At 40.5% G+C, this 24,102-nt stretch overlaps 2 protein-coding genes and 1 pseudogene across 3 annotated transcripts; all 3 read left to right on the top strand.

The window, feature by feature from the left end:
* Positions 1–559: 559 nt before the first annotated feature.
* LOC137727807 (protein PAT1 homolog) lies at positions 560–7,607 on the top strand. Of its 2 annotated transcripts, XM_068466631.1 has the most exons (5): positions 560–1,080; positions 1,739–1,869; positions 2,089–2,139; positions 3,854–3,917; positions 4,421–7,607. In XM_068466631.1, the coding sequence occupies exons 1-5, from the start codon at positions 993–995 to the stop codon at positions 6,556–6,558; spliced, it is 2,472 nt and encodes an 823-aa protein (XP_068322732.1). In that variant the 5' UTR covers positions 560–992; the 3' UTR covers positions 6,559–7,607. The 2 variants fall into 2 exon arrangements, with proteins under 2 accessions (XP_068322732.1, XP_068322733.1); XM_068466632.1 differs by lacking the exons at positions 560–1,080; positions 1,739–1,869 and adding an exon at positions 3,419–3,458.
* A 4,158-nt stretch (positions 7,608–11,765) lies between these two features.
* Positions 11,766–13,391, top strand: LOC137730155 (putative glycosyltransferase 7). Its single transcript, XM_068469221.1, has one exon. The coding sequence runs from the start codon at positions 11,829–11,831 to the stop codon at positions 13,155–13,157; it is 1,329 nt and encodes a 442-aa protein (XP_068325322.1). The 5' UTR covers positions 11,766–11,828; the 3' UTR covers positions 13,158–13,391.
* A 3,490-nt stretch (positions 13,392–16,881) lies between these two features.
* On the top strand, positions 16,882–23,836 carry LOC137730238 (galactomannan galactosyltransferase 1-like; annotated as a pseudogene).
* The last annotated feature ends 266 nt before the right edge of the window (positions 23,837–24,102 follow it).

Below are 24,102 nucleotides of genomic sequence, written 5' to 3'. Positions count from 1 at the left end.
TTATAAAACATCAAAGCTTTTGTTAACCGTCCAAGTTTTTTATGAAAAAGCACTTCATAGATCACTTTTAGACTCATAAGCACTATTAATTTATCGTGTTATTTTATACCCTAGGGTGACTTTTAAAATATGCCACCAAGTGTTAATTTTCTCATATTGTACTCTAAAGTGTTGAAATTCTATCAATTTGTGTTTTTGGTCTAATTGATTGCATGATTGTTCGTTAAACGCTTATTTGATACATATATTTAATTTTTTCAATCTAGAATTATGATGTTACATTTCAGATATGAATCATAACCATTAAGAAAAATAATCATTATCACATTGCAAAAGTACACATAAAAAACCGAGAACAACTTCATTAACGCGATCTAAGAGTCTTCATTCCATCCTCCTTTTTTTATTCCAAACCAATTATTATCTTTATTTTGATAAGCATTTCCACTACCAACTTCAACAACCACCTTTTAATTTTCAATTTTATTATATTTTTTAAGCTTTTTCAGAAAAAAAAAAATCTATAGAACAATATTGTCACCTCACCGCCCTTTTTTTTATTTTATCAAGTCTGTCGATCCATTTCCAGTTTTAATAAACCAAAAAATTCCTATCAAAAATAAAAAGGGGGCTCAAACTGCCTGCCTCTCTAGGGTTATTTATCGTCTCACAAATCCATCCCAAAGACCGCTGCTTTGCCGAAACCATGGTGGATTCGTGTACCCCAACCACTGTAAAGATCTTCTCACCAGTTTTTCAATCACCATCTTAGCAGAAAAAGCTCACACAGATTTCAGCTTAAAAGGGTTTTTGCTCCTCTGTTTTTAGATTCAAATTTTGCTTCGGAGATTCAGTATCTGATTATTTTTTAGCGTTTTAGTTTACTGGGTTCTGTTCAGTTTTCGCCTTCTTTGATTACATTTGAATATCTATACCTATATATATACACACACATATATATATACTGGGCATATAGAAGAAGAGTGTAGGAAATGGAGGGGTTTGAGAGTAGGGATAGTAATCAAGAGGCTGCCTCTTCTATCCCTCAAGATCTCAACCATTTGCAGCTTAATTCCTCAGGTTCGTTTCTCTTAGCTTTCTGGGATTCTTCTGTTATTGGTTTTTCATGATTTACTTTACTGTTTTGGTTATGTCGTATTGTTTTTGGATCTGGGTTCTGTTTGGCTGCCGAGAAAACTGACAATAAAAATGGCAAATTTAAACTGTGAATTCGAATTCGAGAATTTGATACTGTTTACTGGAAACCAAATGGAACAGTGTTTGGATTGCTGTGCTGTTCACTTTGGTGTATGATCGGTTCGATGTTTGAATGTAGTCATTAACTACTTTGTGGTTCAGCTTAGTATTTGAATAATTGTTGGACAAAGATAAGATCTAATCTCGTGCTCGCCTATACTTTTTGGCAGCCAATATAAATATGGTCTTGGTGTGTCTTTCAGATAAAAGAATGTTCTGCAGTCATCCAGAGGTCCCCATACTTAATAATATTTACTGTTTAAAAATAAGAAAGCTCTAACTTGGTTAATTATGTAATTAATTTCATAAAAGTTTCAATTCATACATAAATGTATACAAAGTTTTTTCACGAGTTATTTGGCTTATTGAATAAATAGATGCATGGTGCTTTATTGGAAGGTGCTCTTTTCTTCTTCATGATGTAATTATTTGGAGTATCATTTGATTCTTCTTTTGATTTTCAGTTCTTCATTTTATGCAGGAGAGGTGTTTGACGCATCACAGTATGCATTTTTTGGTAAAGATTCTGTTGAGGAAGTTGAGTTGGGAGGTTTAGATGAAGAAGAGGAGGCTCCAGTCGATGAGGAGGAGTTTCTATATAATAGACAAGAGGTTGAACCTTTTGTTCACTGATTTTTGTGATAATCCTTCAGTATACATGTGCAACCTGTTTGGTGCATGACTTATCTCTCTCTACCTCTTTCCTCCCCTCATATATATATATATATTTATAAACTCTTTTTTATTTCTAAGTTTTCTCTGTCGTAGGTGTTAAATGGCAGAAGACAAAATTGCAATGGGTGGAACTAACTGTTTTTTTCTTATTGGCAGGGTGACATATCTCTGTCTGATATTGATGACCTATCATTAACCTTTGAAAAGGTTAGTTTACTGCAAACTTAATGAAGCAGGTGGTAAAGATGCATTTTGTTTAATACTCTTGATCAACATGAAGCGTGTAAACTAGTTTTGATGTTTAGTATTAGTTTTTTTCATTCTGTTTAGTTTTCTGTTTCACAATGGGCGAGGGCATTGTGAAGCAGAAAATTCTGACAATTCAGTTGGGAACCAAGAGAAATGTGGGAAAACTGTGTTCAACATCTCTTAAGTGCCTGCTTCAATTTAAGTTTTAAAAACATTATGACAAGTCAGTTGTTCATTTGGTAAAACAGGGATTAGAATTATGCGTAATTTATGTTTAACTTCAGATGCAATGTAACATGAAGAGTGGTGCTACTGTTTCCTTCATCTAAGTAGGGATAAAATGTTCTTATTATTTATTAGTTCTTTTTATGTTTGGGGAAGGAGGAGTTAAAGGTGGGTTCGGTGAGTAGTTTGGACGGTTCCAATAACACAGCTCTCACTGACGGTGGACGGAGTATAGCCCTACTGATAAAAAGATGAATCTTTGGTGGTGGAGACTGCTCTCATTGAGGGTGGTCGGAGTATAGCCCTACTGAAAAAAAAAATGAATTTGGGTTTTATGGTAGAGCAGAATTGATTTTGAAGATCATAAGGTGGCTGCTAGGGAGAACTTGGGGAGATGGTGTTACATTTTGGGTTTTCCATGCGCATCATGGCAGCTGAATATAGGGACCCTTTTGATGATATATTTTCTTTTTTAATCTGGATGATCAGCTGCATGCTCATTTCTTCTTCTACAAGATAAAAGTGTGTTGCTCCTCAGAAGAGATGGCATGCCTCCATCTTGCATTTGTTCTCAGTCTTTCAATTCTTGCAATTGAATTCCTGCCCCTTTAAGATGTTTGATTTAATAATGTTGATACATGAAAAAATCATTCATTTGATAATTTAATATTACGATTTTGTACCATATGGCCTTTATATTTACTTTAGTGAACTGTGTCTAGTAATTGGGATTAATAGTATCATGACGAGAAGTAGCGGAGTCAGTTTATCTGGAGCTTAGCTTATCATGAATTTATGATCAACAGAAGTGTAGCCATATGAATGGAATGCACTGCCTGTGGTTGACCTTGGATATTTCTTTTGTACTGCAGCATTTATCTTCGTCCAAACCTGTTTCTCTATCATTAGGTTTATTCTTTTTCAGTTGTCATATGTTTTGGGCAAAATTTATTGCACTGTGAGTTGGGGCATGCTGGTTCCTGAAAATGTGTTGTTTCTGTTGTGCTTATAGGTACTTTTAAATTTTGCTTGGTAGGAAGCATGGATGCATGGTATTTTAGTTTCAAACCAGCGACTCATAAGCCTTTTGTTAAATTTTTGAACTTATTGTCTTTAGATTACCTATAACCAAGTATGTAAGTAGCCTGTGCTTATATTCCGATATACCAATAACACAGGCTATTTACGTACCTGGTAGTAGGAACTAACAGTGTTTTTTTTTTTTGTCAAATTTTTTTGTGGATTTATAAGTTATGTAGATAATTTGAAATTGGCAGCTAATATTAGTCTAAGCATTCTAATTCCATGCTAGCTTACAACGTACTGTTTGAAGTTTGAGCTGTAAAGTTTCATCAGCTGTTTCATGGCTCGTGGCTGCATTTCCATTGTTGTTACTGTTTTGAGGTAACTTTTGGGTTTGTGTTCTAATTCACCTTTTTGGTTGCAGTTACACAAGGATGTTAGTGGACCTAGGGGTGCTGGAGTTTTTGGTGATAGAGGATCCAGGGAAAGTGAGTGCATATGTCGCTTATCCCTTTTTTCTAATTTGCTGAAACCCTGCTTCAAGCCTGGTTCTTTGTAGACTGAATATCTTTTCAGTTGACTGCAAAGCCTTCATTTGTTTTTATGCTAACTCAGCAACATTATTCTTATTTAATGGTTTCTGCTAGTGCTAACCCAGCCGCAATTAATTTATTCTTATTTAATGGTTTTGTGCTGAAACTTTGTAAAGTATAGCCATAACCATAGGTAGGATATTGAAGAAGTTCCTTTTAAGTTGGGTCTTTGTTATATATGACGCAAAAAGTTTTTCTTCGTTCTGTTTAAGCTTTGATGAAAATTGAACTAGAGGCATGCTGTGTTTTGGAATCAGTTGATGTCCAATAGTGATGACTCACTGAATTGAGTTCACTGTTGTGTCTTTGAGGACTGATAATATATATTTATATGTGTGTGTATATATCTGATACGTTGATGTCCATAGGATCTTCTAATGTTAACATGTTTCTTCCAGGTTCATCTGCTGCTGAGTGGGTGCAGGAGCATTTCCCTAACTGGATTGATGAAGAGATAGTTGATGCTGAAAGTACCGAGGACGGGAAACGATGGTCTTCACACCCATATTCTTCAGCTCGTCCTGCAGAGTCGATGCTGCCTTTGTACAGAACTTCTTCATATCCTGAGCCCCAACAACAGCAGCTGCAGCAGCAGCAGCAGCACCATCAACATTTTTCCAGTGAACCAATTCTGGTGCCGAAATCAGCTTTCACTTCTTATCCGCCTCCAGGTGGCAGACCTCAGCAGGCTTCGCCGAACCGCCAAGCAAGCCACCTGAACCCATATCTTTCTGGTGGACCCCAGGGGGGATTATCTTCACCAAACCTATCTCCTTACTCTAGTTCTCAACTTCAACTGAATGGATTACCTCATGGACCACATTTTGGGGGAAATTTGCCTCAGCTTAACCCTGGTCTCTCTAATAGCCTACCCCAAAAGCAATGGGCCAATCAAAGTGGTGTATATGGAGATCATCCTGGTCTTCTGAACAATTTGTTGCAACAACAGCTAGCTCATCAGAATGGTTTAATGCCTCCACAATTGATGCATCAGCAACAGTCACAACCACAGGACCCTAGACTGCATCATCCAGTTCAGCCACCATTTAATCATTTGCCGGCAATGCAGTCTCAACTATTTAACCCCCATCTCTCTGCATCCCCGCCCTTGATGAGCAAGTTTGAAGCAATGCTCGGTATGGGTGATCTTGGAGATCAAAGGCCAAAATCAGCTCAGAAAGGTAGACCAAATATGCGTTTTTCTCAACATGGATTTGATACAGGTAGCCACAGGAGAGAAGGTGGGTGGCCGCAATTTAGGTCCAAGTATATGACAGCTGAAGAAATTGAAAATATACTCCGAATGCAGCTAGCCGCGACACACAGCAATGACCCATATGTGGATGATTACTACCACCAGTTTTGCCTTGCAAGAAAATCTGCTGGGGCCAAGTTGAAACACCATTTCTGCCCAACTCAATTAAGGGATCTTCCTCCTCGAGCACGAGCTAATACTGAACCACATGCTTTTCTCCAGGTTGATGCTCTTGGGAGGGTCCCCTTTTCCTCAATACGTAGGCCTCGCCCTCTTCTTGAAGTTGAGCCTCCAAATTCATCTAGCCCTGGCAACACTGAACAAAAGGTTTCTGAGAAGCCGCTAGAACAGGAGCCAATGCTTGGTGCTAGGGTTGCAATTGAGGATGGGCTTTGTCTTCTCCTGGATGTGGATGACATTGATCGTTTTCTCCAATTCAGTCAACTCCAAGATGGTGGAACCCAGTTGAGGTGTAGGCGGCAGGCCTTGCTTGAAGGACTTGCAGGATCTCTTCAATTGGTTGACCCACTCGGCAACAATGGCCCCACAGTTGGGCTTCATAAGGATGATCTTGTATTTCTAAGGTTGGTCTCACTTCCCAAGGGCCAGAAGCTCCTGGCAAAGTACCTGCAGCTTTTATTTACAGGTGGTGAGCTCATGCGAGTAGTCTGTATGGCCATCTTTCGTCATTTAAGGTTCTTGTTTGGTAGCTACCCTACTGATCCAGGGGCTGCAGAAACTACAAGTGTTCTTGCAAGGGTTGTTTCATCATGTGCTCGAGGTATGGACCTTGGTGCACTTAGTGCCTGTCTTGCAGCAGTGGTTTGTTCCTCAGAGCAACCCCCCCTTCGCCCCCTTGGAAGCCCTGCAGGAGATGGGGCCTCTCTTATCCTCAATTCAGTTCTTGAGAGGGCAACTGAACTCTTAACTGATCCTCATGCTGCAAGCAACTACAATATGACCAATCGCCAACTTTGGCAGGCCTCCTTTGATGAATTCTTTGGCCTTCTGACCAAGTATTGTGTAAATAAATATGATACTGTTATGCAGTCACTGCTAATGCAGGCCCCTCCAAATGTGGCTGTTATTGGCTCAGATGCTGCCAGAGCTATTGGTCGTGAAATGCCAGTTGAGCTGTTGCGTGCTAGCCTTCCTCACACTGATGAGCATCAGAGACAGCTGTTGATGGACTTCACGCAGCGGTCTATGCCCATAGGAGCATCTAACAGTCATGATGGGGGAAATGGTGCTCACATGAATTCAGAGTCTGTGCTGAGCTGATGCTAAACCATGTGGGGATCTGAGAAGCAGAATTTTGAGAAGGAAACTGATGTGACAGGACATTCTATTGGATTGCGAAATTATTGGGTTCTTTCTACTCGTGCTTTTACTTGTGAGCAAAATGCAACATCTTAAGCGAATAAAGTGGGTGTTTTAAGGGCATATATATGGTTCGGGTAAGTTTAGTAGTTTAGTGTCACATGTTTTCATTTTCGTTAATTTCATGCTTCTCTTGAAAAACTTGTAATCAAGCGTCTCTTTGTAATCCCTTCAAATCTTGTGGGACGGTCCTTCCTTTTGTTATATTTTAGGAGGGGAAATTGGTGGAGTAGATATGTTTCCTCGACTTAGGAGCTTATTTTGATGCTCTGTTGTGGAATTCTTAAGATGGAGATGTAGGAGGGCTTTTACTTTGATGCTCTGTTGTGGGATCCTTAAAATAGCAATGTAGGACGGGGGTATGTACAGTGTTCAGTGCAGTTGATCTCCCGCGTTCTTGTAAGGAAAAGGGTGTGACCGGCTGCAAGCAACTTTTACTGATGCTGGTCTAGGGAAGGCAGACGGATGCAGCACAACGGTCATTCCGGAAGATTGCTTTGTGACCTGAAGCGACAATTAATAGGTTGTTTGAGGACAGTACTTTTGTGAAGGCTCGTTACTGAATAATATTCGAGGAGGTCGGATGGAAGTCCTTGTTTTGGTTATGTGTGTTGGATTCTTCAGTAATTTCAACAGGGGGCCGTTCAGATATCATACAGGTTCTCGTCTTTTAGACATGCAGTAGTTTGTTCATTCTGTGCTGGTTGGGTTTGAAACTTGAAATAGTATGTTCCATTTGGCTGGTGCTGTCTGTATAGACGCCCTTTATCACCATATTGTTTCAGTTGACTGTTAAATTGTGATATCTTATTAGACTGGGCGGCCTAATTTCGGGAGATTCTATCCTACAACCGGGTTATATATCTCCGTCTTCTTGTACTTTCTTCGTTGGATACATCCACGAATCTCCCCAAATTTGGAGCTGCTAGTTTACTGTTTGTTGGATGTTACGTTTGTGTCTATACCATTTATCCGAAGAAAGAGGAAAAAGGGCCTTCTTACAAGAAAATACCATGAGCCTTGTGATTTTAATAATTCATCAGTTGTCATGATCCTTGTGAATATAATCACTGCCTTTGCTGTTTGACCAAAACCAAAAATCGGTGACTTTGCTGTGTTTTTTCGGTCAACATGCAAAGTTTTTGTTGAAGCCTGAAACTTTCATGGTGAGTTTGGTAATTATATAAATTTTAGTTTTCGTTTTTCATTTTACAAATAGCAATCTTCTTCTGTTTAGGTCTACTCTATATTGCATTTCAAAGATCGAACCGTCTATATTTTAAGTCTTTCTTCAAAGATCATCTTTACTAAAAATCATCTAAATCCGGAACCAATTGATTGATATGTTAAGTGGTAGCCATATTAGTGCTTCTTCTGAAAAATCGTATCCATTTATTTTCTTCATTAGAATTAGATGTTTTAGTGGTTTTGAATTTTTCTAATTTTTTGCAATAATGATTTATTAATGATGTACTAAAATATAGACAGTTTGGATCGTTGAGAAAAGTAACGGAATAAGCATCACAAGGTGTCTTTCAAATAAAAATAAAATATACAAGGGATCCCTCAACAGAACAAATGTGAAAGAATTTATATATGGAATGGTACACAAACCAAAAACCAAAAACCGATAATTGTTTCTGATTTTAACTTTAAAATTTTTGTTGTCATATAATTTCCTTCATTCAACCACCATTTCTTCATAACACATAAAAAAATAAAAATAAAATAAAAATAAAAGGGAGAACTAAAAACGAAATTACGAAGAACTTGGCTCATGTCGTTTGGCTATGATTGATGCTCTTTAAGTAGTTCAACGTCGGTGGAGACCGACATGCATGTTGGCTTGACATCAATTTCGCATGAATAAAAACAAGGAGGCTGCGAAGACGAACGTTTGCTGTTGAGTTGCTGCTAGGGTTTCACGTGAAAGATGCTTTCACCTTCAGTCTTGGGGGTTTTGGAGGAACTTGAGAGTGTCGAGTGTGATGTCGTAATCACACTGCACATAAATTACCACCGCTGAAAACAAGAAGGTTTAGATGTCGTTATCAGAAGATCAATTGGCTGAAAAACAGTCACCAATTCACTCGAAAGGTAGTTCCAAATCGATGCACTCATTTTTCAAGTTTTTTACACTTGGTGTGTTCGTGTCGACCAAATGCTCGAGGCCAAAAAGACCTTTTAATATTTGTAACAAGACTTTGGAGCAAACAATTACTTGCACTCTTCGAAGTTAGAATTTTGAAGGTCCCTATCTTTTAAAACGTGTAAAAACAACTATAATGTTTGAAATCGTTGCTCCATTGGCCTCTCTTGTTTAACTATCAAGTGAACTGTTACTTGCATATGGTCTAATTTCTTAATGGATAAGGTGTTGAGTTTTTACGCATACATTCCGAGTTCGAAATTTCCACATCTCCTAAATTATTGTAATAGTTTCAAATGCTCTTCCCCTTCTTAATAATATATATATATATATATATATATATAGCTTAAGGGGAGGGATCCCCATTTTTTCAAAAAAATGGGGACACGCTCCCCACCGTTAAATTGATTTTAATGAAATTGTGTGGTTGAGATTAAAACGCAGACCATACAATCTCAACCACACAATTTCATTAAAGTTAAATCTAACGGTGGGGAGCGTGTCCCCATTTTTTTAGAAAGATGGGGATCCCTCCCCTTAAGCAATCTATATATACATATATATATATATATTTATTTATTTATTTTTTTAATGTCAAATGTTACCTTTTTAATGTAACACTCGATAATTACCCACCGTTGCCCATATGAACGCCAAATTGACGTTGAATGGATCATTTTCATCTCTTCCTACATCAAAAAGGTTTGGAATTTCATTGAAAAATTGTCATTTGTTGTCTTTCGTATAGACTCGAGCATGCATCCTACATTAGAAAAAATAGGTTCATCGAGGTCTAGGTCAAAAAAGAACAATGACTTGATGGTAGGCTGAAAGAGAGCTCAATAGTGCAACAATTTTTAACCCTATAATTATTTCGTGAAGTTTTAAAAAGATACGGATCAAGCCGTCACAAACTTCAAATCACAAGGTAATTTATAGATTTATCTTGTGTTTCCTAAAATGAAATGGATGATCTGCCATCTTTCCCAATAAATGAACCTAAATATGTAAGCAATTCACAACTCAACGTCCTATTTCTTCTAGGAAACTTTCAAGTGAACTTAAGCATAACAAGTTCTCCAAATTTGCTTTTCTAAAAGGCCCCATGAATATATATTATGCTAAAAGCAAACCAATTGTTGAATAACTTGTACATTCTGCAAAGCATACAATCCCAATCCACCTTTCTTTTTTCCTTTTTCCTTCTTTTGGAAATTTGAAGCACTCAAATTTGTACTAAACACAACACTAAGAATCTGCTACTACAATTGAAAAATAAAATAGGAAAAGGGAAAAAGAAAAGAGAAAATTGGAGTAGTGGATTTTAAATTTTGATTCAACTGCAGCTTTGGTTCTTGAATAAATAAATAAAAAATCCGTCTGAACTCATCACAATGTGAAGCAATAGTGCTTTTCACTAACATCGTTAGAACTTATGCAAAAAATAAAAAGTTTTGACAGGCAAGTAAGATATATAATAACAAGTTACTAAAAGAACTATTACTACAATGTCCACATTGTGACAACTGACAAACTCATGTACCAATACCACGGATTTTTATTTTCAAGGACCAAAACTCAATTTTAATTTTCTCAAACAAAAAAGGAAAGAGACACATTGCATTTATAAGCGGCCATGTGCAAGTCCACAAGAAATGCAAAGAAAACAATAAATTTGAATACGTGACATGCTAAATAGATGTAAAAATATGTTAAATAAAATAACGGGCCATGCTTCCAAGAAACAAGAAATTAATTCGAGCAAGAATAGTCCATGCTATCTTCAACATATTGGGGATCTCAATTCCATTTTTAATACCTCAAAAACCAATCAAATTCTGCATTTCTTTGGCTCTGTAAATTTTCCCCGCTAACAATGTTGATCCGGCCACCTTTTAAGCAGATAAAGGGGCATCAAGTTGTCTCGGTGGTCAATTAAAGTAAAGCCGACACTCAGGCGTAAAAAAAGATTGAGCAATTAAGCTAACAAAGTATGCAAATCTATTAATTAATTAGACTGCTCCACCCAAGCTTATTCAACTTTAGATTAAAGATTGTTAATTTATGAAAATCAGTAATTGAATTCTCTCACGTGTTAAGACCAATCTAAAAAAAAGAAGGGGATATAATAGTGTTACGAAGATCAATTATTTAGACTAATTTTGTAAATTATATGATGTGGTTGCTGATGATTGGATTAAATGTTGATTAACGTTCTTATTTCCTATTGGTGACACATCACTTGATTTGTAAATTTAGTTTAAAAAATTGGTCTAGGTACTCTTTATGTGTTCTGACACGTACAAAAGTAACTCATTTAAATTACAAAAGGAGAAGGCTAATATCCACTCATGTTACAGACTTACAATAAACAATTGGCTTCAGAGATACTAAACATACAATAATATGTGTATAAATCACACGTTAGTACTCATGTATTGTCTGTATAATGACCATCTAGTTCATTTTTTTTTTATTAAAAATTCGTAATCAGTTCAATTTGTTTGTGTTCTCAAACGAAAATTATTGTACGATACTAGAACACAAAAAAATGGTCTGAATTATAATTGAAACACATATTACAATACGAATAGACAATAAGTTAGTACTTTACGATGCAATAATAATAACTAATTTGCATGTTATAATACATCTGGATTGGCTATGCCATGTGAGTCACTATCTTCTAGTAGAAGATAATAATTTTCTCAATCTAGAGTAATTTGGAGAAATTTTTTATTGTGATGGAAACACAAGTGATACACCTTGTGTTTTAATAGAAATGATAGAAAATTTTATTTTTTAAGTTATTAACTTTTTAGCACATATATCCCATCATTTATATAGTGTCATATGATGTACCACCTCTTATACCGATCACAATGAAAAATCTCTCCTTTAGCACCCAATTAACAAAGACTTTGGTATTAATGCTTCTTCCTACTTAAACTGCTCCAAGCGTACAAAACAGATTTAGGCAAGCTACCACTTCCCCACTACTTTCACTACTCCCTCTTCAAAAATGGGTTCCTCAGAATTCTCTCTCTTCCAACAATCACCAAAACGATCCGCTTTCCACAAAGCCCCTTCCCTAATAGCAGATGGCTTTCTCTTCGTCGGCGGTGCATCATTGGCTCTCTCTGTGGTCTGGGCTTTCCTCACCTTCATCAACCCCACCACCATAAGCTTCGACAGCATCCTCGCCTGGAACGCGGGTCCATGCGGACCCGACTTGAGCTCCGACCCGCCGGAGCCCACGTTCTACGACGAGGAAAATCTCAGCTACGCGTTTGGGGAGCCAGTGAAGGATTGGGACTCGAAGCGCAGAGAGTGGCTGAAGCTGCACCCTTCATTCGCCGCCGGAGCCGAGGCGGATAACAGGGTTCTTCTGGTAACTGGGTCCCAGCCCACCGTGTGCAAAAACCCAGTTGGTGACCACTTACAGCTGAGGTTCTTCAAGAACAAAGTTGATTACTGTAGGATTCATGGGCATGACATATTTTACAACAGTGTTTTGTTGGATCCCAAGGGTACTGGATTTTGGGCCAAATACCCGCTATTGAGAGCGGCTATGTTGGCTCATCCCGAGTCCGAGTGGATCTGGTGGGTCGACTCAGACGCGGTTCTCACCGACATGGAGTTCAAGCTTCCGTTGGAGAGGTACAAAGACCATAACTTGGTCGTGCATGGGTGGTGGAACATGGTGTATGAGCAGAAGAGCTGGACGAGCCTCAACGCTGGGGTTTTGTTGATAAGAAACTGTCAGTGGTCATTGAGCTTGCTGGATAAGTGGGCCAGCATGGGTCCACAGGGTCCGAATCCTGAAAAATGGGGGAAGATCCAAAAGTCCCTGATCAAGGACAAGGCGTATCCGGGCTCTGACGATCAGTCGGCTCTGGTTTATCTCCTGATCAAGGAGAAGTCGAGATGGGCGGCTAAGATTTACTTAGAGAGCGAGTACAACTTGCATGGATACTGGCTGGGGATAGTGGACGGGCTTGATGGGATAAGCAAGGGGTACATGGAGATTGACAGGGAGGTGGATTTGCTGAGGAGGAGGCATGCTGAGAAGGTCAGCTTGTTTTATGGTCAAATGAGAGAGAAGTACATGAGAGAGAGAGGGATTTGGAGAGAGAATAAGAGGAGGCCATTTGTGACACATTTCACAGGGTGTGAGCCGTGCAGTGGAGAGCACAATGGAATGTACACTTGGGAGGCTTGTTGGAATGGGATGCAAAAAGCTTTGAATTTTGCAGATAATCAAGTGCTTAGGAGATTTGGGTTTGTTCATCCAGACCTACTCAATTCATCTTTGGTTTCTCCTTTGCCATTTGATTTCCCAGATGCTTGAGTTTATTGGTTTTCATTTGTTTACTTAGTTTGTAATTCTGCGGTTTGTGCTTTGGGTTTTTAATAGAATGAGTAAATATGTAAGAAGAGAGCCTCTTTGTGGAGGACTTACCTATACCAGCGGTATGCCAGACATCGCGCTTTTGGCCCAAGGCATGGCCCGGGATGTAGGAAAGTCTCTTTCCTCTTTGTGTGTCTGATTGCATGCTCTCCTGAATTATGTTGAAAGGTTGGATTTTGAGCACAGTTTTAGAATAAACAGAAAACTCTTGAAATTTATCATATAATATTTCTCTTCTTTTTTCTTCTCTCTTTAAGATGGATATGCGAGTAAAGAATTTTAAAGTGTAAATTATGGTGAGAACTAGTGCTGCAAAACCATTTCCAAGACTGCACCAAATTAGGAGTCTAATTTGCAACTAAATGCTTAAAAGTATAATTAGCACCCAAATTAATCAATAGTCTAATTTGCCCCAGCTGGTCCCCTTTTAAAAAAAAAATAAAAATAAAAAATAAACATCACATGAACCACATTTTCATCTTATATTGAGATAAATTCTTAGGTGCGGCTGTCTGCCTGTATGCACAAAACACCCTATCTCTCTTTTATTTTGGTCCACCCCTTGTGTCTAGTAACCTGTTACAAGCATCTGGACTGAAGAATTTTTTGGATATTTAGAGTTGGAAAAAGAAAAAAGTTGGGAATAGAAGTAGACTTAAACCCATCTTCCAAATTTTAACTAGACCTTTTTCTTCTTTTGGCATACTTTACATGTTACCCATGAAACACGATATTTTGAAGGGCCTTAATTAGTGGAGATTGACACACTCGCATCGCTCGCATGCATGCTAAGAGTCGAAAGACTATAAATTTGAGGGACCCTATAAATTTCGTTGTCAATGTCATGCCAGGTCTCCAAACTGGAAGAGCCGCCCACCACCAATTCCGTCGCTAAAGCAGCCATAATTGGCGACGAAAATGATACTAAGCTCCAACCTCATGTCAAACCCGTGACACATTACCCATTGAACTGCATGCCATGCATAGCCGCTAGGGTTCAACCAGTGAAAGCAACTCATCTATTGCCACCTTTACAAAGGCCCCCAAAGACATCAAAACCGCACAATGGTTTCCATAAGGACCTAAGGCAGTTCACATTGAGTGGGACGATATGTGTCTTGGAGTAAGACGATTTAGGGTTTGGGGTTGAATAGAATAATCCGGTTGAATCACATTGTATATTCATAATAGTTTTTATGTTTTCTATCCTTTCTACGGGAGTCGATATTAATCATAGCTATTAACTTGACATAAAAAAAAGAGTTCAACTCAATGCTTTATTTATGTCCTAGTTTGCATCCGCTCGCAAACCTGAAGACAAATAGTTGTTTGGGTTAATATTTAACATTGAGCTTTATGACGATGGAGGCCCAAGAATACAAAAGTAAAGAGAGGATTGGGCTCGGACAAACCAACAGCCCCGGAAGAATTAAAAATAATTTTTGCCACGGCATAGGCAACATGCCTATGTGAAAGGTGATGGGTGATAGAGGGCAGCTCACCCCAGCAAAAAGCACTTTTCAAGGGCATGAATGGTAAATTAATGGTGACTCACCATCCTCCAAGGGCCATTAGCAAAAGGCAAAGCTTGGATAGTCGGGCTGGAACGTCTATAAAAGTAGCAAGGGACACCAGAGACAAGGATACTCAACCAATCAATCAAAAGACATCCAAACTTTGCTCTCAAACAAGCAAGAAACCAGAAAGCTGCATTTTGTCCAGACTCTACCCTTTTAGTTGTAGATCCCCCCATAGAAAGCCATCTTTTGTCAAATTTAGAAGCTCTGCTACCTTCCCCTAGTATTGTAGTATCGAATCCCGTTAGGAAACCCTATTTACATTTCATTTTCCAGAGTTTACAAACCCCTATAAACACAAAGAGAAGTGGTTGCAAGAAGTTGAACCTTGCCCAACAAGGTTATAATCTTGCCCAAGTTTCTTTTGTTTGTGTTTATGTAGAGTAGATCTGTTGTTCAATGCATATTCCTTTGTGTTTTTGATCATTTTCAACTGATCTTCATCCAAAGTTATGGTTAATCTAGTTAAGCTTATCAATCTTGTTTCTTTAGTGTTAACTGTAATAAAAGGAATGGTTGAAAGGGGCATGAACTCCCTTTATTTGAACATATGATATCATGAGTTAAAAGTGCTTGTTTACAAGGCAAGAAAAAGAATTTTATACAGACTTAACACATCTGTGACAATCCATTGATAATCAAGAAGTCTAAAGAATTTGTGGCGCAAGTAATCAACTCAATTCACAACTAAACAACAATATGTTATACAAAGATAACAGTGGCACACTCAGATCCTTGTTAGTTTTGATTGTGAGCCTCAAGGCCTAACAAAAGCCCCACAAAGGCACCATTCAAACTAACAGTAAACTCATATTGCAGTACACCAAGTAGCAAACCTTACCCGACAAACAAGAGGCCCAAGAAGCTGTGCGAGGGACAGATCCAACCCGGACAACAGTCCTACACTCTATGGGGTCCTACATTGACTACTATTCCTTAACTACAATTTTCACCCCATTCATGTATTAACCCAACTCTGGCACACCAGTTATGCAGTTCAACAATATTGCGATGAAACTTCAATTCGTTGTTAAATACTAACCAAATTTAACCCTTCTTTTTAATGAACCATCACCTTTAATTGAACAAATTAGGGCACAAAATGTGGTAATAAAAGCACAAACCCTACCATGGGAGGGTCTTTCCAACGCAACGAACACAAACTATACAAGATCATGTGCAGATTGAATATACATAACTCACTTACGGCTCACCAAAAGCCGACCATACTGGTTGAGCCGGAGAGGATTAACATGTACTTTAACATCCCGTGTGCCGTACTAACTACTAAGACACGACGTGACCTAACGTCCCAACAATCTCCAGTGTGCCGTACTAACTACTAAGACACGACCAGACCTAACCTCCCAACAACCATGGGACTAGAAGTGCAAACATGAAAGGTTGCTTGGTTCGCGTACTAGGGGCTTGGGAATGGGTATGGAACTCAATTCCCATGTGTGGCAAATGCTTTCAAGGGATGGCTATCTCAATGGGTTTCAAACTCCCATGAAGGGGGGATTATGAAACCCTTGGCTCCCTTCGGTTAATCTTGTTCATTGGGTTAAAACTGATCAAAACCGGACCGTGCCCACCCTTACCTTTCTTACCTTAAGGACCTAGCCCCCACCAAGGATTAGGTGTGTACCTGATAACTTGGGGGAGTCGTATATTTGTAGGTTACTATTCTTATTAGTTGGGTGGCGGATGTACCATAAGTCAGTCCGGTACCTGATATTGTTTTTGTACGCATACCCTGCACTTGGAAACTTGGAAGTAACTTCAATTTTTTTGTCGTACCTGTTGGATAGGTTAAACTGGTGTCCATCTGAATTGAAATTTCTTGTGTAACTTGCAAAAGATACCTAATGCTTATACATAGTAATTTGTATTTACCTCTACTTTGGGTAAATCAAGTAAGATTTCCATTTCGAAATTTGATTCCTTCAGGTTCAAGAAATGATGCTACTTCAGTAGCTTTCGGGTATTGATAGTCTCTGCTATATAAGTGCTTATAATTTTAAGCTTTACACAGATAAGCAAACCTACCACTAAGGCACATAGATGCCCTTGTAGCTTTCTTGGAAATGGGTTCATCAAAGTACGCTCCACCTAGACGTTCAGTTCTCCACAATGCCTCTTGTTTAATCGCTTGCGGGTTCCTATTTGCCGCAGGAGCAGCTTTGGCTGTATCCTTGGGTTTGGCTCTCCTGCCCGTCATAAACCCCGACACAAACTTTGACAACTTCATCACCTGGAACAAAGTTACCCAAGGCCTTGACCCAGGATATGATCCAGCTGAGCCTACATTCTATGATGATCCAAACGTCAGCTACTCGATTGGGCAACCTATGGAAGACTGGGACGAGAAGCGTAAGAAGTGGCTGCTGCATCACCCTTCCTTTGCCGCTGGTGTTGGTGATCGGGTTCTTCTTGTGACAGGGTCTCAGGCAACATCATGCAGTAACCCAGTTGGTGATCATTTGTTGCTACGGTTTTTTAAGAACAAAGTAGATTATTGCAGACTCCACGGCTATGACATCTTCTACAATAATCTGGCGTTACATCCAAAAGTGACTGACGCCTGGGCCAAGTTACCTACTCTTCGTGCTGCCATGTTGGCTCATCCTGAGGCGGAGTGGATGTGGTGGGTTGACTCAGATGCGATTGTCACAGTGTTAGACAAATAAGGAATATGGTTGGAGTCCTTGTGTAATTGTATATAATATTATTATTGGAAGAATAAGCCGTCCTACAGCCGTCAAGCCGTCCTACAGCTGTCAAGCCGTCCTACAGCCGTCCTACCTTATCCTACCTACACACTAGCCGTCCTACAGCCGTCCTACAGCCGTCAAGCTGTCCTACAGCCGTCCTACCTTGTCCTACCTACACACTAGGACGGCTACCTTGTCCTCTACAGCCGTCCTACCTACACACTAGGACGACTACCTTGTCCTACCTACACACTTGTATCATGTATATATATCCTTGTAATCTTGTAGAGAAACACAATGAGAAAAATTAAGCATTCTCTTCCATTTGCATTCTCTTCCATAAGCATTCTCTTCCATTTGCATTCTCTTCCATTTTTCCACATTCATGTATCAATAACAAATATAATTTTTAGCCTACATACCTTTTTCTACATGGTATACAGAGCAGGTTTATAACCCTAGCCCTAATTTTTTTTTCGGCAGCTTTCTCTGCCGTTCCCATGGCTGACTCTTCTTCTTCCGATGGTGTTTTTTCCCTTCATCATTCCGACCACCCGAATCTTGTCCTTGTATCCAAGAAGTTGAATGGTGATAACTACACATCCTGGGCCCGTGGCATGCAGCTTTCCTTGAGTGCCAAGAATAAACTTGGTTTCATCACTGGCGATATCCAAGAACCTTCTTCCTCCGACGACCCTGATGCTCACGCGGCTTGGCGTCGTTGCAATGACATGATTCTCTCTTGGCTTCTGCATTCCTTGGAACCTGACCTTCAAGAATCTGTGCTTTTTTCCACCTCTGTCCAAGCTGTATGGGATGATCTTCGCGAACGCTTCTCTCAGAGTAATGCTCCACGCATCTTCCAACTCAACCGGGAACTTGCTACAATTTCTCAAGGTTCTTCTTCTATCTCCGCCTATTTTACTCGCCTGAAAGCTCTCTGGGATGAGCTTGCTTCTTATAATGATGGCTGCACGTGCTCTTGCAACGCCAAGCATGACCGTCAACAACTCATGCAATTTTTAATGGGCCTCAACGAATCCTTTGCTGCTGTTCGTGACCAGATTCTTTTAATGAATCCCCTTCCCACTGTTCGTCAGGCCTGTTCCTCGGTGTCTCAAGCTGAAAAACAACGCTCCCTGGGCGTCCTCCGCTCTGTCGATCAACCTGCTGCCATGGCTGTTCGTGGCCCGTCCTGTCCCTCCTCTGCTCGTCCTCCCCTCCACTGCACCTACTGCAATTTTGATTATCATACCCGAGACACCTGCCATAAACTTCATGGCTATCCCGTTGGCCATCTCCTCCATGGCCAACCGTGGCGACCACCGCGCCGTGCCACTGCTTCCAGTTCTTCCCGCAGCCATGCACCTTCCAGTCCTCCCCGGCAGCCACGGTTTTCTGCTTCCCGGCCCCATAATTTCACCCAAGCCCATCACGTGCAAGGCACCCAGGCCCCCGCCTCCTCTTCTACTCCAGCGACCCACCAAGTGCACGGGGCCCAACCCACTTTGCATGACTTGCAGCTTGCCATGCCTGACCTCTCTGCCGAGCAGCACTCCCGTGTTCTAGCTGCTCTACGTGACACCACCACCCCTCCTCAGGCCAATGCCGTGCTCACTACTGATTTTGCCCAAGGTTTGTTACCTGTCACCTCTCGTCATGGTCAATGGATTCTTGACAGTGGAGCTACGGATCATATTACTTCTTCCGCTTCATGTTTGGTTAATCGTTCTCCTTCACATTTGCCGCCTGTTTCTTTGCCTAGTGGTGCTTCCGCTCCCATTACTTTTACCGGCACTCTTCCTTTAAATTCATCAGTTACTTTGAAGGATGTTTTATGTGTCCCTAATTTCCGAGTGGACCTTTTATCGGTTGGTAAACTTACAGATGGATTATCGTGTTCCATAACCTTCTTTCCTTCTTGGTGTGTTTTGCAGGACTTGGTTTCGAAGGCGATGATTGGTGTGGGTAAGCGACGTGGCGATCTGTATTACCTTGTGGCCCTTACCTCTTCTCTCCCCACCCGTCAACCTCTCTGCAACATCATTACCATCCCCTCCTCCCTCTGGCATAGGCGTCTAGGTCACCCCTCCTCCACTCGTTTGCAAGCTTTAGCATCTAGCTCTCTTAATTGTACTTTTGATTCTAGTCATATTTGTGATGTTTGTCCGTTGGCAAAACAAACTCGTCAACCTTTTCTTTTGAGTTCAATTTCATCAACTTTCCCTTTTGCTTTAATTCATTGTGATATTTGGGGCCCGAATCGTCAATCTTCTCTTTCTGGTGCTCATTATTTCTTAACCATTGTGGATGATTTTTCTCGCTTTACGTGGGTCTTCCTCATGAAACATAAATCTGACACTCAACAATTAATTAAGGATTTTTTTGCTTATGTCACTACCCAATTCCGCACTACCATCCAATGCATTCGTACTGACAATGGTGGTGAATTTTTATCTCTTCGTAGTTTTTTCTCTGATCATGGGGTGCTTTTACAAACTTCTTGTGTTTATACCCCCCAACAAAATGGCATTGTTGAAAGAAAACATCGTCATCTTCTAGAAACCGCTCGCGCCCTTCGTTTTCAATCTCATCTTCCTATCAAGTTTTGGGGGGAATGTGTTCTTACCGCTACTTATCTCATCAATCGTCTCCCTACCCGTCTTCTCCATCATAAATCCCCATTTGAGGTTCTCTTTTCGAAAACCCCATCTTATGACCACTTCCGCGTCTTTGGTTGTCTGGCATATGCCACCTCTGTCACTCCCACCACCAAATTTTCCCCTCGGGCTCATCGTTGCATTTTTCTCGGTTATCCTCATGGACAAAAGGCCTATACCCTTTACGATCTCGACAATCACCGCATTTTCACTAGTCGAGACGTCATCTTTCACGAAACTACTTTCCCTTATGCCGTTTCTCACCTTCCTATCCCTTCCTCTTTGCCTACCCTACCCATCCCACCCCCTCTGGACTTTACATATAGCCCACCCCTTCCTGCCCCGACGCCTCACCCTCCTCCACCTTCCTCCCCTTCCACGCCTCCCACAGATTCCCTTGCTGCCCCATTACCCGTTCCTCCCCTTCCCCGCACCTCTTCCCGTGCCCATAAACCTCCATCCTATTTAAAAGACTACGTTTGCTCGCAGGTGATTCTGCCATCCCACCCATCTTCGACTTCGCAACCCGGTTCTACACAAGGTACGCGATATCCACTTTGTAATTTTCTTTCTTATCACCGTTACTCTCCCAGGCATTTTTCTTACATTAACTCTGTCAGTCGGACTGTGGAGCCTTCCTCCTTTGCCGAGGCTGCCACTGACCCCAATTGGCAACGTGCTATGACTGAGGAGCTTCAAGCTTTACATGCTAATGGTACTTGGACTTTAACTTCCTTGCCCCCTGGCAAAATTCCCATTGGTTGTAAGTGGATGTACAAACTCAAGCACAATTCTGACGGCTCTATTGACCGCTACAAAGCTCGTTTGGTTGCTAAAGGCTTCACTCAGGCTGAAGGTATTGATTATCATGACACTTTTTCTCCTACTGCTAAGATGATTACGGTGCGTTGTCTTCTTGCTCTTGCTGCTAGTCAGTCTTGGTCTCTTCATCAGCTTGATGTTAATAATGCTTTCTTACATGGTGACTTACATGAAGAAATCTATATGTCTCCTCCTCCTGGTCTTCGGCGACAGGGGGAGAATCTTGTGTGTCGCCTTCACAAGTCACTTTATGGTCTTAAGCAGGCTTCTCGTCAATGGTTTGCCAAATTCACTAGTGCCATCATTTTTGCCGGTTTTCAACAATCCAAAGCTGACTATTCATTGTTCACTAAAAAGTCTGGTATTTCTTTCACAGCTTTGCTCATTTATGTGGATGATATTGTGATTACAGGCAATGATGCTAGTGCCATTAATTCTCTGAAGTCTTTTCTCCGTGATCATTTTCGGATAAAAGACCTTGGTGATTTAAAATATTTTTTGGGTATTGAGGTTTCTCGTTCCAAACAAGGGATTTATATTTCTCAACGCAAGTATGCATTAGATATTCTCAAGGACTATGGTTTTTTGGGAGCACGACCCATTGCTTTTCCTATGGATGACACAAAATTATTTGATAAAGGAGAACTTCTCAAGGATCCTGAAAAGTATCGACGATTAGTAGGTCGGTTAATATATCTCACTATCACTCGACCGGATATCACCTATTCTGTGCATGTTCTAAGCCGTTTTATGCACGAGCCAAGGATATCTCATATGGATGCTGCGCTTCGTATTGTTCGTTATTTGAAGGCTACTCCAGGTCAAGGTTTATTATTTCGTTCTGACAACCAGACCAAGTTAACTGCGTTTTGTGATTCTGATTGGGCAGGTTGCCCTATCACTCGCCGTTCGACTACTGGGTATTGTGTATTCTTGGGCGGTTCTTTGATTTCTTGGCAGACGAAACGACAGAAAACCGTTTCGCTCTCTTCAGCAGAGGCAGAATATATGGCCATGGCAGGTGCTTGTTGCGAGATAGTTTGGCTTCATTTTTTGTTGAAGGATTTGAACATTCCTTTGGATGGTCCTTCCATTTTATTTTGTGATAATCAAGCAGCGTTACATATAGCTGCCAATCCTGTTTTTCATGAACGAACTCGTCACATTGAGATGGATTGTCACTTTATACGAGATAAGATTGTAGATGGCACAATAGAGACCAAGCATGTGGGTACGGCACAACAGTTGGCAGACTTGTTTACCAAACCTCTTGGGAAAGAAAAGTTTTCGGGTATGTTACGCAAGTTGGGAGTTCTTGACATCCACTCTCCAACTTGAGGGGGAGTGTTAGACAAATAAGGAATATGGTTGGAGTCCTTGTGTAATTGTATATAATATTATTATTGGAAGAATAAGCCATCCTACAGCCGTCCTACCTTATCCTACCTACACACTAGCCGTCCTACAACCGTCCTACAGCCGTCAAGCCGTCCTACAGCCGTCAAGCCGTCCTACAGCCGTCCTACCTTGTCCTACCTACACACTAGGACGACTACCTTGTCCTCTACAGCCGTCCTACCTACACACTAGGACGGCTACCTTGTCCTACCTACACACTTGTATCATGTATATATATCCTTGTAATCTTGTAGAGAAACACAATGAGAAAAATTAAGCATTCTCTTCCATTTGCATTCTCTTCCATAAGCATTCTCTTCCATTTTTCCACATTCATGTATCAATAACAAATATAATTTTTAGCCTACATACCTTTTTCTACACACAGACATGGACTTCAAGATCCCACTAGAGAGATACAAGGACCATAACCTAGTTGTGTATGGCTGGTGGCATGAGATATACGACAAGCACAGCTGGACAAGTATCAATAGCGGAGTGTTCTTGATACGCAACTGCCAGTGGTCCATGAACCTCATAGAGGCATGGGTCATCATGGGGCCACAGACCCCATACTATGAAAGATGGGCCCGAAAGCAATATTCATTGCTCAAAGACAAGCAAATTTCAAATTCAGACGATCAATCGGGTCTGATTTAGCTTCTAATAACACAGAAAGAAAGATGGGAAAACAAGACTTATGTAGAAAATGATTACTACCTACACGGATACTGGTCGGCAACTGTGGATGATCTTGACAGCACCACCAAACGATACATGGAGATTGATAGAGAGGTGGACATGTTAAGGAGGAGACATGCGGAGAAAGTGAACCAGTTCTATGGAACCATGAGGGAGCAACATGTGAAGGATAAGGGCTACTGGAAAGATTATCTCAGAAGGCCTTTTACCACACACTTCACTGGGTGTCAACCATGCAACGGACAATACAGCTCTGCTTACACTAGGGAAGCTTGTTGGCGTGGGATGCAGAGGGCTTTAAATTTTGCAAATAATCAAGTGCTTAGAAGATTTGGCTTCATGCATCCGGACCTGCTCAACTCCTCATTCGTGTCTCCTGTGCCATTTGATTTCCCGGTTGCTGAGTGATTGGTTGCCGGTTCTGCAATTTGTGCTCTTGCGGCCTTGCCATACTTACAAGTATTATGGCATCAAGCCAGGTTTAGTCCTACTTCTTCCTCTTTCCTATATTTTCTTCCTTCGTTCTTCTGTCATGATGGTCAAGACTTCCCTTCCTAAAGTTTTACCAGTATGGTCCATTAGGATCAAACGCCATCTGTTCTCCATTCCCCACCCTGATAATTCTATGTCTATGCTTGTTTCTCCACCATCAGCCCCTGATATTTAATGGTACTTAGGTTCGTGATATGTGCATCCTTTGAGACAATATATAAACTGCACATTGATATTCATAACATACCTTGTCTTTATTTTACAACCCAACTTCATTTATGGAATAGCTGTAACGATCTTATTTCTTCATGGTTGTTAACTTTGCACGCAAGCATCATCAAAGGCAGTTCTGCAAAGGGAGAGAAATCACATAGTTCAGGCTATTAGAACATCAAAGGAATGAAGAAAGCTAGCCACAACGAGAAAACAGCTCTAAAATATTTGGAAAATATTCTGATATTTCAAGCGAAAGCGAAACACAAGTGACAGCATATATACCATATAGAGCCTAATTTCTCAA

This window comes from Pyrus communis, chromosome 3 (genome assembly GCF_963583255.1).
Source record: "Pyrus communis chromosome 3, drPyrComm1.1, whole genome shotgun sequence".
Taxonomy (NCBI): Eukaryota; Viridiplantae; Streptophyta; class Magnoliopsida; order Rosales; family Rosaceae; genus Pyrus; species Pyrus communis.
This window is presented reverse-complemented; position numbering and strand designations above follow the sequence as displayed.

Bases quoted from the DNA above. Each gene is read 5' to 3' on its own strand.
- LOC137727807 (XM_068466631.1), top strand. From the start codon at position 993: ATGGAGGGGTTTGAGAGTAGGGATAGTAATCAAGAGGCTGCCTCTTCT. The intron at 1,081-1,738 runs GTTCGTTTCTCT...CATTTTATGCAG, and splicing joins TTTGCAGCTTAATTCCTCAG to GAGAGGTGTTTGACGCATCA. The intron at 2,140-3,853 runs GTTAGTTTACTG...TTTTGGTTGCAG, and splicing joins TATCATTAACCTTTGAAAAG to TTACACAAGGATGTTAGTGG.
- LOC137730155 (XM_068469221.1), top strand. From the start codon at position 11,829: ATGGGTTCCTCAGAATTCTCTCTCTTCCAACAATCACCAAAACGATCC.